This window comes from Cantharellus anzutake (assembly GCF_015039405.1).
Source record: "Cantharellus anzutake strain C23 chromosome Unknown EI90scaffold_105, whole genome shotgun sequence".
In the NCBI taxonomy this organism is placed as follows: Eukaryota; Fungi; Basidiomycota; class Agaricomycetes; order Cantharellales; family Hydnaceae; genus Cantharellus; species Cantharellus anzutake.
The window spans coordinates 212,000-228,041 of NW_024067055.1; the positions used below are offsets into that span (position 1 = coordinate 212,000).

Sequence of the window (16,042 nt, forward strand, 5' to 3'; positions counted from 1 at the left end):
TCATCCATCAAACAAGGCATATGGAATATGGAGCTCCCATTTCACAGCTATGAATTGATTCAATGCAGTTCACAAAGGCAAATCAGAGACTAAACGGACTGAATGCGAATATGAGGTTCGAGAGTCCTATCTTCCACAGTGGTGCTTCAAGGTCAAGAAGCAAAGTCATAGTCTTTTGTAGCTGAATGGGTTCCAGCTTTCCGGCCTTTTGCAACTGAAAGTAGTCCTCATTCGGCATCTGCAAAATGGTCACAAAAAATCCATCAGAGTTTGAACGGCTACATACCTGGTACAAAGAAAGCACCCGAAGATTCTCCTCACTGCCCAAGTGAGGAATGACAAAGGAGCTGACATAGTCATAAAGCCCTTTCAGTGAATCCCATGGGTGTGCCATCCATTCGGGTTGGCCAAAGGAGGATCCGGACTCCTCGAAAACCATGAAGTTAAAGTCAAGCTGGTGCCTATAATGATAGCTCCAGACTTCTGTTCACTGGCAACGTCAGCAACTTACTGAAAACCACCATGAGCTCACATTGCGTTGCCTGCTCTAATATTAACTCGACCTTGTCTGAGTCCAAGTGGTTTTTGGCAACATCTTCCAACTCCATTGTGTCGGCCCCACCCCTGTCAGCATTGGTTCCAAACACTGCAAAGCTTGAGATGAATCACAGGCGAACCAGGAACCACACGTTCACCTCACCTCATAAATTTCAGGCCCTATTATATCTAACGAGGTGCACTGTCAAAACATGGGATGCGATTTGATGAGGTGGATAGCGGTTTGTTGGGGATATTGTGCAATAATGTCATCTCGAACTGATCCCAGATGTTTGAATGAATTGGGTGGATGCTCGTGAATCAAGTGGAAGGTGGTCATAGTGGATGATCAAAGGTAGTGCTGGTGATGGAGGAAAAAAAGGTTGTTTATGCCGCATTGTATTTGGTGATTGAATTCAAACATATTTGATATACATATATATGTATTCAGGAATCGCTTGGATGGGACTACAGGTGCCAGAACAGCAATGATTTGCCTCCAATTTTGCCACCCCCATGCTTGCCCTGCCAGACCCTGAACACCGAAACCAACTGACTATCATTCCAATAAGCAAATGAGACCCAGAGCATTGACTCAACTGGTTTTGAGAAGACCAACATGTGTATTTATTTGTTTGCCATCTCCATATCTGTTTAGTTTATTTAATGCCATGGTGTTGTCATTTGGTGCCCAGACTGTACCCAGTCAGAGGAGCGCATGGGGTGACACACAATTATTTACTTCATATGTAATGATGCTGTCAGGTGTGCAACCACAAAGTGTTTGGCAACAACAATGTCGCCCCCCTGCTTCCTACAGTCATTGCATCTGACTGTGCACCCCCATTGCTTACATGTTCTTTCTGTTTGTACCATCAGCTCTGGGCATGCATGCTGCCACTCACCCTCGCAATTACCCAACTGCTGTCACCATCCATGATGCTATAACCCGACCGCCCACCCATGGCGTTGTTTGAGGACTATGCTTGTGGTTCCACATTGCACTCATGTGTGGCAGCATGATGTGACACAGCCCACTCCTGAGCTGACATGACCAGCAATGTGGTTAGCAATGCCACCACCTCTGCCTGTGCTATCCTGCCTATGCCTGTGCCACTAGAAACTGGCACTCAAAAGTGACTCCATGGCTGTGCAAATGTTACCGGACCCCCATATTTTTTTTTTCTTTTATATTATTATTATTTACTCATAAAATAGAAGTGATCAAGTGGGTGCTCAATGATGAGTTGCAATATGAATTGTAGGGTATCAAAAAAGGGATAACTGGAGTGCCTGTTCTTGAGGTGTGACTCAACAACACACTAGGTAACATGTGCAATAGTAATCCATTAGCAACATTCCTGTGAGATTGCCACACAGGCAAGAATGGGCACTTGCGATCATGATTGGGGCTGGGGAGCATGGGCATCATAATGCTGCTTTGAAGTCCAGGAAGGAATAACTGGTGATTGATGAACTTTTGAGCTTGCCATGATGTGGAACACAGAATCAAGTCATTCATGGTCTTGTCTGTGTTGGAATCATCATGGAAGTTGATACTCTCAACATGAACAGAGAGGGTTTGGAGGTAGTTGCCCTTGGATGTCTGAATTTTGAGAGATGAGGAGGATTGTTCTCAGAAAGGCCATCGAGCTCGGTGATGCTGTAACAATGCTGCATGGGTAATGCAGTGGTGTATGCATTATGTTGAAGGAGTGACACTTACCAGTGAAAGTCTAAGGGATAATGATGGTCCAACGGATCGACTGGATGAGGCTAGCAACAACGGAGAGGAAGAAAGGAGGATGTTGGTGTCAATAACAAGTATGATAAACCCTGGCATGACCTTGAGAGCCTTGGCTAGCCAGTGGCTTGCTATGATGTGTCTGCATGACTGGTAGAGTGTTTAAGGGGGCTTTCTGAACTTATAAACTAAGGACTTTCGCCTGTTATCAGGTTCGTTACCATACACCGGATGATGATGGTATGCTTGGCAATCCCTGTCATACTCACGATTGCCATTTTATGAAAATTTCTGGGCAATGATGGTGCTTGTCGAATGAGGAGCTCAGCAGGACAGTTGAATGGAGAGGGGAAGGGAAAAGGGAGTAAATGATATATCATGTAACAGCAGTAAGTAACTAAGACAATAAAAAGAAATCAGATATAAGCAATGAACAGGAGGGGTGGGGATAAGCGCTACATGCGTAATGAAAGACAAAGGTATAAAATCTCGTTATTCTTTGTATTTTGACTTCACCTACATAAGTTTTCAGAATGTGATAGCTTGTTGGTGATACCTAATTATCAGATTCACAGTATGATGAATCTGCCACATTTGATGAGCCATCCCAATCACTTGAGTGATGTGAGCCTAATGTTGCAAGACTGGCTTGGCATGTGTGGCATGTCCTACCTTTTAGCCAAGTATGTCCAAGCCTGCTATGTTCATCCCAATGCATTACTCTCAGAAAATCTTCAATGACCGCCATTGCCTTGGTCATAAGATCATGCCGGGTCATCCCTTGCATCCAAATTCCCTGATCCTTTCCTGCTTGCTGGAGAACCATCTCCCCAGCCTCAACCAGAGATTTGCCAATGCTTTGGAAGTGAGCCTGTAGATCTGTAATCTCAAATAAATTCAACATTGATATTACTATAACATCAATAGAGCTATGCTTGTTTAGACTTACTTCTTCTTTATCCGAGCCTTCATTCAGCCAAAGGTCCACTGGCGTTTCATTGTCAAGAATGTCCATGTCATCTGTGCATGTTTTGGCCTAGCAATGAAGTTACATTGTTATCTCGTGTCAAGAGTGAATATGATACAAACCCTCTTGCTGACAGGATCCGCCAAGGGACTAAGGTCCGGGCTTGAGCATATGCATTTTTGTCTTGTGAACTGACTGAGAGCCAGTCTTGTCCCTTCATGGTCTTGATCATCACCATCTGAGGTGTTACCAGTGCTGTGGTCTCGATTTCCAAGGTGAGAATACTGATATATGTAAAGGCATGATGCGCCTATGGTGGATTTCCTCCCAGAATGTCATGGGGGGCTTCTTAGAACAGTGGACCAAGTGTTTACAGAGATGGAAGGTATGTGTGGCTTGAGTTCCACACCAACTTGTCCAATTGGGGATGTCCATGTGGTAGTGGTGACTGCTAGGCTGCCTTTTTGAGAGATCATTCCATGCAGTCTTGAAGGTGCATTGCCAGCAGGTCAGAGTGTGACCTCGTCCAATGCGATAATCTGGCTCTAGCATATTGGAGGTATGAATGTAGGAGTTTATGGTGGAGTATGTAATAATGAATACAGTCTGATCAAGAGGGGAGCAGGTTTTGAAATGAAGATATCCATGTTTAAGCCGCTTCCAATGATAATCATTGTTGTTCATATGCATGACAGGTGAGTACTGCTAGATGAGCGAGCCCAAAGGTCCCAGCAAGAATACCAAGAATTCCATAGGTAGGCCCACACCTCCATGAGGCCGCGCTCATGGCAGAATGTATACATTTGATATACAGAGGTGTGATGGATTTCTTCTTTAGTTTGGGATGAGCCAGAGGGTGTCAGGAAGAAGGGATGTTGGCACGGGTGGTGGATGAATAACTTGAGAATCTGATGGCAATGTACCTCCAGACAGAACACATAGTCAGTGTCTGTCACAAGCTTCTCTCCTGTGTCAAACTCATACAATGGGCCATCATCATGCTCACTTTCTTTGTCGCTCTCTTCTAACCCATTGCTTTCATCGACTTCCCAGTTTTCTTGATCCACATCATGCATCCTATTCTGAAGAACTCAAAGTGCCTTTTCGAATTCATCCAATAAAAATCCATCCTCACTCTCGGACTCCTCACCCCCCTCCAGCCTAGTCAGCCATCTAATGATGGCCTATAGAGGGGGGCCATTTAGCCTTCAAATGGGCCTAAAAGGGGATATTTACTAGTGGATGTCCTGGGATGATTCTATAATTCAATCAAATGCTTCTGTAATCTAACTAATAAATAATCCCTGAGGGTCATCTACAAGATCTGATTGGCTCAGTTTACCCCAAAGCCAGGTTTCAAACCATTTTGATTGGCTGCTCTATCTTACCTAATCCTGCTGAGGGTTCTAACTTGCTTGCATCTCAGTTTCCTCCTTCTCTCCTCAAGCCTTTTATATGCCCCAGTGTATCTTACATCATCCTATCACCCTGGCAGCATCATTGATGCCATTACTCCATTGACAACTTCATCTCAACTTTGACTGGTGATGTTCAGTGCTTCACTGGTTGACTGGTGAATTGGCTCCCTGGTGCATTGTAGTCATATTTCACCTCATTTGCTGGCTTTATCATGGTCTTAGACAGGTTTCTGTCATAATGACATTGCTCCGGAATCAGTACTCCAGATCGGACATGATGTGGCTTGCATACCACACATGGCTGACACACTTCTGCAGGCATCTCAGCCCCAGTCTTCACCTGCCAATCATTTCCACATTTGAATAGGCACTTTCATTCACACCACATTGGTGGCATTCTCGCCCTGCAACCACAACAGCCTCATCTTGAGCACTGCAGACTTCCTCTTGACATTGCTCTGATGTCATGTTGAAAGTCAACAGCTACAGGAAATCCAGTGACAGCATGAGAAATCCCACACTCACCTAAAACCCAGCCACTTTCAGAGTGCCTTCACTCACCTCACATTGGTGGCGTCTACCACTTTGGCAAGTGGCACACCCCCTCACTGTCATTTTAACCCAGGTGACAACTAACCACTTTCTGGCTATATCTGACAAACACCCTCCGATGTCATCAATGACAGAGCTTTAATTCCGTCTCTTTATGTATAAGTACCAACTCATTAGTTTACATGCTGTGTCACCCCTTTGTCTGACTCTTTGCTTTCACCAATGCTGCCTGACTTCTCACTGGGCTTTGACTTCATGCTCTCATTGGTTGATTTCACGACTTTCGGATTCTCCGGCAACTTTCACATTGTCTCCATTCACCTTGCTCAGGCAGTATATATGTACACAAGAATCACTCATCTTCAGTGCTGCGGATTTGACTTGTGAGCAAGAGACTGCACAGCAATGTCCATTGGACATGCAGATGGCCTTAAACCCTGATGTGCACCTCAACGATGACTGGGATGGAGCAAAAGGGAGATGGCAGTGCCTGTTCCCAGTGCATATCTGAATTCATTTCCATGTTTTAAGATACAATCTCACTCCGAGGGAATTTCATCACCCTTGCCTTTGCCCATATCCAATTGGGAACAAAGAAACAATGAAAGAAATATGAATGAATGGGGAATATATGATAGCAGATCTGAAATGGGAATTGTGAAAGTTAACTCCGCAACACTTCGCCACAGAGCCCGCCTATCCTCCTGTCAGCAACCTCCTCGTCTCCAGCTTTTCAACGAACCCTTATTTGTCCCAATTGGTGCCATAGTTCTTGAGATGTGGCCATTGACAGGTGCTGTCAAGACCATGTGAGACTCTACTCTGTGCTGAACCATCCAAGTATGGGGTTGCCATTCTGGGAAATGCTCCATGGGTGAAGAAGGAAGGTAGAGCATCACTAATGGGTAGAAAAATGGCTGGGTTGTATGTGTGGTTATGGAGGTCTGGAGAGGGGGTGAAATTGGCAGCATGGTTGGGTGTGGGAATTTGGTTTGGGGCTGTCGGGAATGATGGAAAAAATATAGAAAAATAAGGAATGGGTGTATGGTGTGTTGGATAGTGATAGAATGATTATTGGAAGTGTCAGTGGGTATGTAGCGTCTGTTGGTGGGCAAATTCCACAGAATCCGACTTTTTGCGGTGCATGGAGTTGTCCCCACAACAATGGACAAACTGAACAGATGAACCAGACACTTGAGCAGTACCTGCACATCTATAGTAACTATTAGCAGGATAATTGGTCTGAACTCCTACCTCTTGCGGAGTTCACATACAATAACGCTCCAAATGCCACCACAGGTGTCTCTCCATTCTCCACCAATATGGGCTACCATCTGAACATCACTGTTCATCTGGAGCAAGACTTGACATCAGTATGTGCCCAAGAGTACTTGGTGGATCTTGACTCCCTCCATCACTTCCTTCATGAAGAAATGCACCACGCACAGATCTGTTACCAGGGCCCAGCAGACTCGGGCAGGAGCCCTGCCCCAGCTTTCAAGGTAGGAACTTTGGTCTATGTGAAGACCAAGTACTTCTGCTCTACCTGACCTTCCAAGAAGCTCTCTGAGAAAAATCTTGGCCCTTTCGAGATCATTGCCCACATTGGAACCCACTCCCTCACTCTCCACCTCCCAGAAAACATGCAAGCCATCCACCTGGTATTCCATGTCTTGCAGATCAAACCCTCTGTCCCAAACGTCATCCTGAACCATCACCAACCTGTCAAGGATCGGCCCCTGACCCCGCTGTCAGGGCACCCAACCACACCCCAGAACCACCTTCCCAAACTTCCCCCACTCCCCAGACCTCCCCATCCCTACATACCTCTCACAACTTCAGCCCGCATGTGAGCCCACGGGAAAAATCACGTGGGTTAAGGCGAGCAACTCGCCTTAACCCATGTGACACCTTTTCTGAGTCGCGGGAACATGCTCGGCTTCTACCTGGAGTCACGTTATGAACTGTACAGTACACTTCCTTTTTATAGTAGCCAAGCGGGGAATAGGGAAACTTACCCTTCTTCTCAACTCAATCCCCGCTTAGGCAAGTTGTAGTTACCCTCTGTAATACATGACAACTCAATCCCCGCTTAGTCCCTTCAGTGAGTTTGAGGAGCTGAGGACAGGGTCTAGCGCCCAACCACCCGGAACACCGCACACACCTAGGACTGAGGTTGGGCTGTCCCTGATCGAGGACCGAGCCCTGACACAACCACCCCCACCTCCAATAGAAATTGAAGGTGAAATGGAGTTCAAGATTGAGGAGATCCTTGACTCCAAGATCAACCGATGTAGATGCAACAAGTTGCTCTACTTGATCAAGTGGTTAGGTTATGAAGGGACCAACGAGGAGATGCAATGGCTCCTTGCTGGTGAACTCAATCACGCCTCTGACTTCATTGAGGCATTCCACTCTTGGTACCCAGACAAGCCTGGACCTGAAGCTCCTTAGGAATCCTGACCCCTCTCCCATTTCTCCTTTCTCTCCACTCCTCATTTCCATTTTAATTTTTTCCTGTAAGTACAGCTCCCCTCCCCTTACTAATTCTGGGCCTTCAAGGGTTCAGGCCTAAGAAGGGGATACTGTCATATCCATCCACAGCCATCACCCTCCACCACCTCTGATCCTTCTGGATTACCTCTGCTCCTTTGTCACTAACCTTGGAGCCTCTGTATTCCACAATCCCCTCCGACACCCCCAATGGTCATCACCCCCTCAATTCAATATATTACCTACACCTCCCTAAGTACAGAGCCCTGAAGGCCTCCAGACAGCTCTAATGTCTGCTAGTGCACCCCCACCTCTGCTGGGAAATTTAGTTGCCTGCCCTGCAAGTCTACCTTTGGGCCCATCCCTCCTTTCTGTTTCTGGGTAATAGCCTGTCACTCCACTAACCCTGTAACCTGACTCATCAGTATATTCAGTCAGCTAACCTGTAACTCCATTGAGTAACATTTGAACGTGTAATATCTCCCATGGGCTCCATGGATTTCATGGGCATGAACACCCATGGAAGCCCATGTACAACATTATCTTCAAATTTCCATGGAATTCCATGGGTATCATGAATGCCCATGGATACCCATGAATACCCATGGGAGCTCACACAAGTGTTATTAGAAGGGTCCATGAATGTCAATGAATGTTCATGGATGGGAGGTCCACAGAAGTCCATGACAGTGCATGAACAACAACATACTTGTCAGGACTCACTCAGGGGCAGCCTGACCTCAGAGTTGGGTATGTGCAGTGTTCTGGGCAGTGGGTGTTGGAGTGACAGCAACTGATTGGGCCACGTGATTCTGGACTGGCAGACATCCGGAACATGCTGTTGCATTCTTTTCTTTTTTCCTCAGTTCAAAATAGTTGGGAACTGAGGTCTGTCCTTTCCCTTCACTCTTTCTTATCATTTAATTCACTGTATATCTACCTAGTCTGACCTATCTTTTAGACTTCACCCAGTGGCTATTATGTTAGTGGGGAGTGAGTTGAGAAGAAGGGTGAGTTTCCCTATTCCTGCTAAGCTACTCTAAAAGGAGGTGGACTGTGCCAGTTTATAGCCTGACTGCAGGCAGAAGCCAGGTGCATTCCCACAGGTCCATATGTGGGCTCCTGGCTGTAAATACACATGGAAAAATAGGGAAAAATGGGGAGAGACTGGGGGGGGGGGTTTCAGGGTTGTATTGTCAGGTGAGGTACCCTGACAATACTATAGTAAGTGAAAATATCAGTTGAAATTGCAGGACTCCATAAAATATAGAGACCCATGGGGACCCAACCAAAAGCCTTTATATGTGTCAGGGCACACCCGCCTGACCCGGCCCCACCCGGCCCCACTTCACCCGGTACCCCACCACCCAGTCTTCCCATACCTCCTCCCCCTTCTTCTTTCTTTCTTTCTCCATTCCACTCTCTCTTTACTTATTTCACCTTCTCTTTATTTTCTCTTTATTCTACATGGACGACCTTTCCTTGTATCAATGTACCATTGACCCACCCGCAGCACGCTCACGACACGCCCAGCCCGGGCACCTCGGGCGACCCCTGCTATGTCCAGCTTGCACGTTCACAGTGGATGCCCTCGGGATCCCCCACGGGGACACCTGGGTGACTACGGCTGTATGCGAGGATGATGTGGCACCCATCATGTGACCTAAGCCGCATGTATATAAACATACCTGAAGTGGGAACCGAAGAAGTAGCCTTCTTCTCACCCTTTTCCACTTCAGGTAAGTAACATAGTATTCCCTTTTAATAATAATAACACCCCTTTCCACTTCAGTCTAAGTGGCCAGGGACTGCCTCCTGAGCCGGGCCCACCAGTATGCACGCCCACTCCACACCCTGCAAGGCTTCTAGTGTCGGGCATCTCACCTGGGCCTCCTCTACCCCGGACGCGTCCCTGACAATATGTCTTCCCAGGAGTCTGTATAAATGTTATAACTATGGGGCTGAATTGATCCATTTCCATAGGTTTTGGGTGCAGGATAGGGATGATTCTACAGATAATGTGGCAGAGGTTGTGAGAGCTTGGTTTACAATAAGATGGTTGGGTCAGGTTTTGTGTGATGATAGTTTGTTGGATAATAACTATTTACATGGCATGGGATACTGTACTCCACAGAGCCCATAAGAGGCTAAAAATGGGAAAATCCCATTTCTATAATTATTAGAGACTGGATGCGAGACAATGGATACATTTCCATGGCAGAGGGCTTTGGCCTCAGTGACTCAGACCAGGAGCGCTGTGCCAAGTTACATGTCCGTGCCCTAATTTACTTACTGGCAGTGAGAACTAAAAGGGGGATTAACTTTAGTCGATTTTATCACTAGGGTGCAACCTATCTACAAGTTATGTATATATAGTTACAGCGAGGGCGGGCCCATGAATGGCAGGACCAAGTGGAACGGAGTTAATGGAGTTAAATGTTAGCCAACTGAATATTACCAACGAGTCAGGTTACGGGGTTAGCGGAATAGTGGGCTATAACCCAGAGACGGAGAGGAGGGATAGGCCCAAAGGTAGACTTGCAGGGCAAGCAAGTGAATTGCCCAGCAGGTGCAGGAGTGCACTAGCGGATGAGGGAGGCATATATTGAATTGAGGGGGTGGTGACCATTGGGGGGGTCGGAGGTAGTTGTGGAATCCGGAGGCTCTGAGGCTAGTGACGAAGGAGTGGGGGTGATCTGGAAGGACTGGTGGTGGGAAGCGATGGCCATGGATGGATATGACAATAATAATAAATATGAACTTTGATTTTTGTGCCACAACTGTGAGTGCCCACCAAATATGTTAGTGTGCTTGTTTAAGCACTGGTGTAGCCTCACACTCCCAGTCCATCAGTACATACCATAATGAGGCTACATATATATATTATTAATGAGGGGATTAAGGTTAAGGGTGGGGAATACAATCCTTACAAGTGCATCATACATGTGAGGAGCCCAGGGAAAAACATGCATACATCTCCATCACTTTGATCACAGCAAAATTTATGTAAATAGTATTGGCGAATATAGACATGTCAGTGCTGCCTGTCTTTAGTAACTTTCATCATTAATTATGGCAATATTTGCTTCACACTTGATTGAACAATCGAGATCCCCCCCTCTGCTCTGCCCATCTGCACATCACTGTGGCAGCATTGAGTGTCAAATCCTTGTAACAGAGCAAAATACCAAGCACATAGAAGCTGTTATGGCCTCTGGGAGTTCATGAGCATCCATGGGTGTTGTCATATCCATACAATACCCAATCCTGATCCGACTTCTGGACCTTCCTCTCCACCACCTCCAGAGTCCTACCTTACCCCTGTCCGCTCTGACACCCACCTTCAGACATGATGCCACTCCTTACCTCCTCACCTCCCACTCCTCTCCTCACCTCCTCTCACTCCTCTCACCCCTCACCTTCTGTCCCTCTCTTACCCTACCTCCATCTGCTCTGATACCCACCTTCAGATGTGACCCCACTCCTCTCATCATTCCTCTCATCACTCTCCTCCCTCCTCCCCTCTTCTGCCAACCTCTGCCAAAGTTACGACCTTCCACCACAGTCCCATATCCCATACTTGGACACTGCTTGTACCTTCACTCCAAGATCCTGTCATGGTTCCGACCTCGGACCTTGACTCCACCTCAGGTCCATTGCATTGGTGACCTCATAAACACCATTGCCAATATTCCTTGGACTTTCAACCCTGCCTCCACAACCTCCATAAGCTCCACAACCTCCATAAGCTCCACAACCTCCAAGCTTCACGGACCATACTCAGCACTTTCACTGCTGCAAGAGGGCTTGTGGCTCTCGATGCCAACTAAGCTCATGGGGGACAACTCTCCCTAAACTCCTACTTTCTCTCTTGACTTCACTTATGTAACTCGATCCTTAACTCCATGGTGGGTTCTCCAGGATTCCGCAAGGTCTGGGCTCAGTGTCCACTACTCACTTGTTGTGAGCTAGATCACTGCCCTTATTCCTACTGTTGGAATTCCACTCACTCACACCCACTCTAGTGCATCCTAGCACCTTAGAGAATTTGGGGGAGGGGAGGACTTCTTTTCCAGAATCCCACTAAATATTGACCTGTTTGACCACCTTCATCCCCGTGAGAACCAATTCAATTGTGGGGTATGCATGTCCCCAAAATGGGCTCTTGGGCAAAGCCAGGCCAGCCATTTCATTCACAAACTGTGAACATCGTTGTAGGTAAGGCATGTTGATTGACGTCCTCAACATCAGGATAACCATACGTTACACTACAGACCCGTCCTCTATTCCTTGGGTGTTCTACTTCCTATTTATTGCCATAAGTGGCATATTTGGTAAGCTCAAAATTCATTGTTGGCATCATTCCCAGCCCTGCACCTAACAGAACGCACTATGTTCGCCTCCAATCTCGTTATAGATATCATTGAAAAGGACCACTCTTTGTATTTAACTGAAATCCACTGGAGGTGTCAGAGACTGGATTTGAGACGAAGGAATGTCTCCATAGTGGAGGGCTTCGGCCTCAGCGACTTCTGCCAAGAGCGCTGTGCCTAGTGACACGTCCGTGCCCTAACTTACTGACTGGCAATCAGAACCTAAGGGGGTAACTCTAGTTGATTTTATTACTGGAGTGTAACCTATGTACAAGCGGGATATATATATGGTTACAGCGAAGACGGGTCCGCAATTGGCAGAGCCGAACGGAGCGGAGCTAACAGGGATAAACATTAGCCGACTGAATATTACCGACGAGTCAGGTTGCGGGGTTAGCGGAAAGGCAGGCAATAACCCAGAAATGGAAAGGAGGGATAAGCCTGAAGGTGGGCTCCGCAGGGCAGGCGATTGTATCGCCCAGCGGAGGCAGGGGTGCGCTAGCGGATGTCGGAGCTGTCTGGAAGTCTTCAGGGCTCTGTACTTAGGGAGGCATAGGTAATAAGTTGAAATGAGGGGGTGGTGACCATCGAGGGGTGCCGAGAGGATTGCGGAATACGGGAGCTCCAAGGTTAGTGAAGGAGGAGCGGAGTTAGACCAGAGGGAACGGAGGGACCGGAAGTTGATGGCTGGGGATGGATATGACAGGAGGCGCTTAGCACATTGCTAGTGCACCACGGTTAACGACAGGGATCCCCCAATCAACCCAGCCCTCTGAGTACACCGTCTACATGGAGTAACGGTTTCTCCAGGCCATTCTGTATATTCTGCGCAAGGATTTGGGGCTTGTCCATGGAGACACCTGCAGAGGGCCGGAGGTTGCACCTAGCACTGCTGGTACTCATGGTTGTGTGGTTTGTCTCGGAAGTTCCCCTGGACTATGCAAGTCCAACAACAACAACAACAACCCTCATCCACTCAGCACGCTTTACCATCACTTCAAAGCATCACCCTTCCTACATCGTCATCCAAGTCTCCCTTCTTTGACGTTCCAGCAGTACCCCATTTGCAGCAGCCTACTACCTCCAGACCCCAAGCCAAGCCATCTTTTACAATCCCTCACCCAAACCCAGTAAAGCCAGAACAGACCCCTCCATCCCCAAACATCTTCACCTACAAAGCCCCAGCACACAAACATGCCCACCATCTTCATAGCATACCTCCAAAGGAGAAGACAGTCCAGACTTTGATGTATTTGTTTTGAGATCACACATCCCAAACGCCCGTTACTGATGCAACATTCCCAGTCTTGATCATATGTTATGGCTGCATTCACGCACTCGTTTCAACCAGGTTAGATGAAGCTGCCTGTTGGTAAAATTAACCATAGCGCTCACATGAGAGGCGCTGGTATTCCAGGTCAGATCTGAGCTGGGAATGCAGACTGGGTCCCCAGAAGGTCCAACCGAAAAGGATGTCACTGAAACTGATGATGAACTTGCTCACGAGCTACTTTTTGGGTTAACCGGGGACGACCGGTATAAAGGCCTCAGTGCTGATGCGAACCGGTATGTACCAAATGTGGACATTGAGACCGCGAAAGTTCAAAGGGCGAACGCAGAAGGAATGGAGAAGGTTCGCCATTCATTTTCCCCTGCATGTTTTTCCACCCCATGTTGATGTCTCCTATAGGTTCTTACTTCCTTACTCACCCAGTGGTCCGTTGGTTCTCGTCACACTCACGAAGTGAATCCTGGAGTTCCGGGGGTGTTACCAAATGGGGTTAGGATCAGAATTGTGCTTTCTGCTCTTGTCAACAACCTGTTTGCACGCGATCAGCATTTTTGGCCCCGATGAGCAACCAGAGAACATGCTTTCAGGGTTGTCAAGTGATTTGTCGCCCATGTCCATTGCATCAATCGTAGCCAGCGGCACCGCTTCCTCCACTGAATTGTGCTGGGCCCAAATGGATTTTGAACCGTCGCCAGGCGTTCCCATTTCCCTCGCCCCCCTCACTCCGATCTCGTCCTTTCAGCAAACTAGGGTCAAGTCCAGCCTTGCCTCGGAATCGAAGTCAGGTGGACCTCCAGCGCGATCTATTTTTTCCTCGATTCCTCGTGGGGCCGGTATGGAGTCTCCATGGGCGCTTGGATCATTGAACAGTCTATCTGCTAGGCAACCCGAGTCGGCATCGGCATCCCACTCCGTTTCTAGCCCACCCTTTGCTTCATCATCTTCGGGGTCGCATGCAAGCCGAGGCCCTCGAGTGCGCAAAGCTGTCGGGCATTCTCGGGATTTGTACAATTCTGGAATTCGAAGGTGTTGGCCCATTTGTGCAAGTCACCTGACGGATTTTGATGAATGTCCACCTGAGTGCCTTCACGCAGAGGCCTATGCAGCGGACAAGAATGGTCTCCTTACACTATTAATTTAAAGAAGCCTGACCACGATCGGTTCAGGGTTGCCGGACCCCGGCATTCCATTGCGCTCTGCTATTCCTCAGTTTGTCCTCAACGACGTTAACGACAAGGGCGAACCAAAGGAACTCGCCATCAGCGGAACACGGATGGCTGCACTTTTGCCACGATTCCTCAGGCTATCTGCCTTCATCACTCGAGAACTTGGTTGTGAGATGCGTGAGCAGCGGCAGCAATTCGCTGATGTGAAGGCCGGGACTGTCATACCTGCAGAGCCCTCTTCCTCCAACCCCACTTCTATTGCTGACATTCCTTCCACCACTGGCGATGGGCGCCCCACCCGCATCTGGTATGCCTTACTGAGTGGTATGGTCACTAGGGCCGCTTTAGAGGGATACCTGGGACGTGGTTGGTTGGGGCCCGATGCTCTTGAAATCCTTTTTGGTATTGGGGTAGGTGTGGACTGGGAAGATGTTGTTGAGAAACCTGATGAAAAGAATGTTTCCACAATGCGTGCCCGCTTGGGATCGACCTCATCCGACGTGAAATCTGTGGAGGATGATGGAGTCAGCCAGAAGCAAGGATCAATTGACACGTCACTTTCGGAAGCTTACGCTGCCCAGTTTGAGCCCGATGGCATGCCTACGTTAGCCGAGGCTGCGAAAATTCTCTTCAAGCATGGTATTCCTACTGGCATCGCAGGTTCTCAGTCAGAGTTGAGTGTTATCAACTCCTATGCGAATGGATTCCAGACCACATGTTTGGGAAACACACGCCCCATTGACACTGATCCTGAATGGGCGGTTGAGATGACTGAACATGTCTCTGAGGTTAGTTTCCTCAAGGCGAACTTGATTCCCTTGCTAACTATCCATATCCTCAGTTTGCCAGTGTGCACCATATGACCGACCTTCACATGCATTTGCTTGACCTTTCGAAGCGATATCCAGCTGAGCCTGTTGAACGTGCAGCTCTTCGATTCTTGGAAGCCATTGCTCAGTGGCGTGGTCGTGCCCATAATTTGATCGCTAACTGATCCTCCGACCCCACAAGTACAAGGAACGTGTTCGAAAAGCCAATACCATTGTGACGCAGCCCTCGGCTTCTCTAGAGCGCTGCCGTGGTTCTCTGTCCATTTCTTCTCTCGTGCACCCCACAGAGACATCTGACCCGACCTTTGAGCCCAGCTCTTCCGCTATCTCATCCCAGTTAAATACTCCCGTTACTTCTCCTGTCCTTAAATACTTTGTCGTCCCGAAGCATGTCATCGTGTCTCTCCCTCCTTATCCCTCAAAAAAAATGCATGCGCGATGAAGGCCCTGAGGCTGAAGCAAAGCGATTAAAAACCCCTCGTGTAGGTGCATCATCATCTGCAACCGCTGCAGCTAATACATCTCTACCTGGAATCCTATCTGCACCTGCAACCCCTCTGGCTGAATCTTCCTGGACTGGGCCTACGGTGTTTAATAGGAAGCATAATTTCCTGTCTCCTCCCGATGTACATGTATGTAACCTCAGTTGAAAATGGACAAAAAGCCTTGAC

General features: G+C 47.8%; 3 protein-coding genes across 3 annotated transcripts; 1 reads left to right on the forward strand and 2 right to left on the reverse strand.

Moving 5' to 3' along the window:
• Positions 1 to 608, reverse strand: EI90DRAFT_3021241 (uncharacterized protein; the record flags this gene model as incomplete). The annotated part of the gene is made up of 4 exons (XM_039057626.1): positions 1 to 47; positions 100 to 238; positions 287 to 483; positions 512 to 608. 4 exons carry the CDS (start codon positions 606 to 608, stop codon positions 1 to 3), a joined length of 480 nt encoding a protein of 159 aa, XP_038909589.1.
• Positions 609 to 1,517: 909 nt separating this feature from the next.
• On the reverse strand, positions 1,518 to 4,324 carry EI90DRAFT_3021242 (uncharacterized protein; the record flags this gene model as incomplete). Its single annotated transcript, XM_039057627.1, has 10 exons — positions 1,518 to 1,645; positions 1,861 to 2,143; positions 2,264 to 2,431; positions 2,551 to 2,678; positions 2,802 to 2,837; positions 2,954 to 3,152; positions 3,231 to 3,317; positions 3,445 to 3,532; positions 3,658 to 3,854; positions 4,172 to 4,324. 10 exons carry the CDS (start codon positions 4,322 to 4,324, stop codon positions 1,518 to 1,520), a joined length of 1,467 nt encoding a protein of 488 aa, XP_038909590.1.
• An 8,622-nt stretch (positions 4,325 to 12,946) lies between these two features.
• On the forward strand, positions 12,947 to 16,025 carry EI90DRAFT_3158662 (uncharacterized protein). The gene is made up of 7 exons (XM_039066180.1): positions 12,947 to 13,333; positions 13,390 to 13,435; positions 13,502 to 13,717; positions 13,775 to 13,905; positions 13,973 to 14,493; positions 14,542 to 15,329; positions 15,383 to 16,025. Exons 1-7 carry the CDS (start codon positions 13,023 to 13,025, stop codon positions 15,533 to 15,535), a joined length of 2,166 nt encoding a protein of 721 aa, XP_038909591.1. The 5' UTR covers positions 12,947 to 13,022; the 3' UTR covers positions 15,536 to 16,025.
• Positions 16,026 to 16,042: the final 17 nt, after the last annotated feature.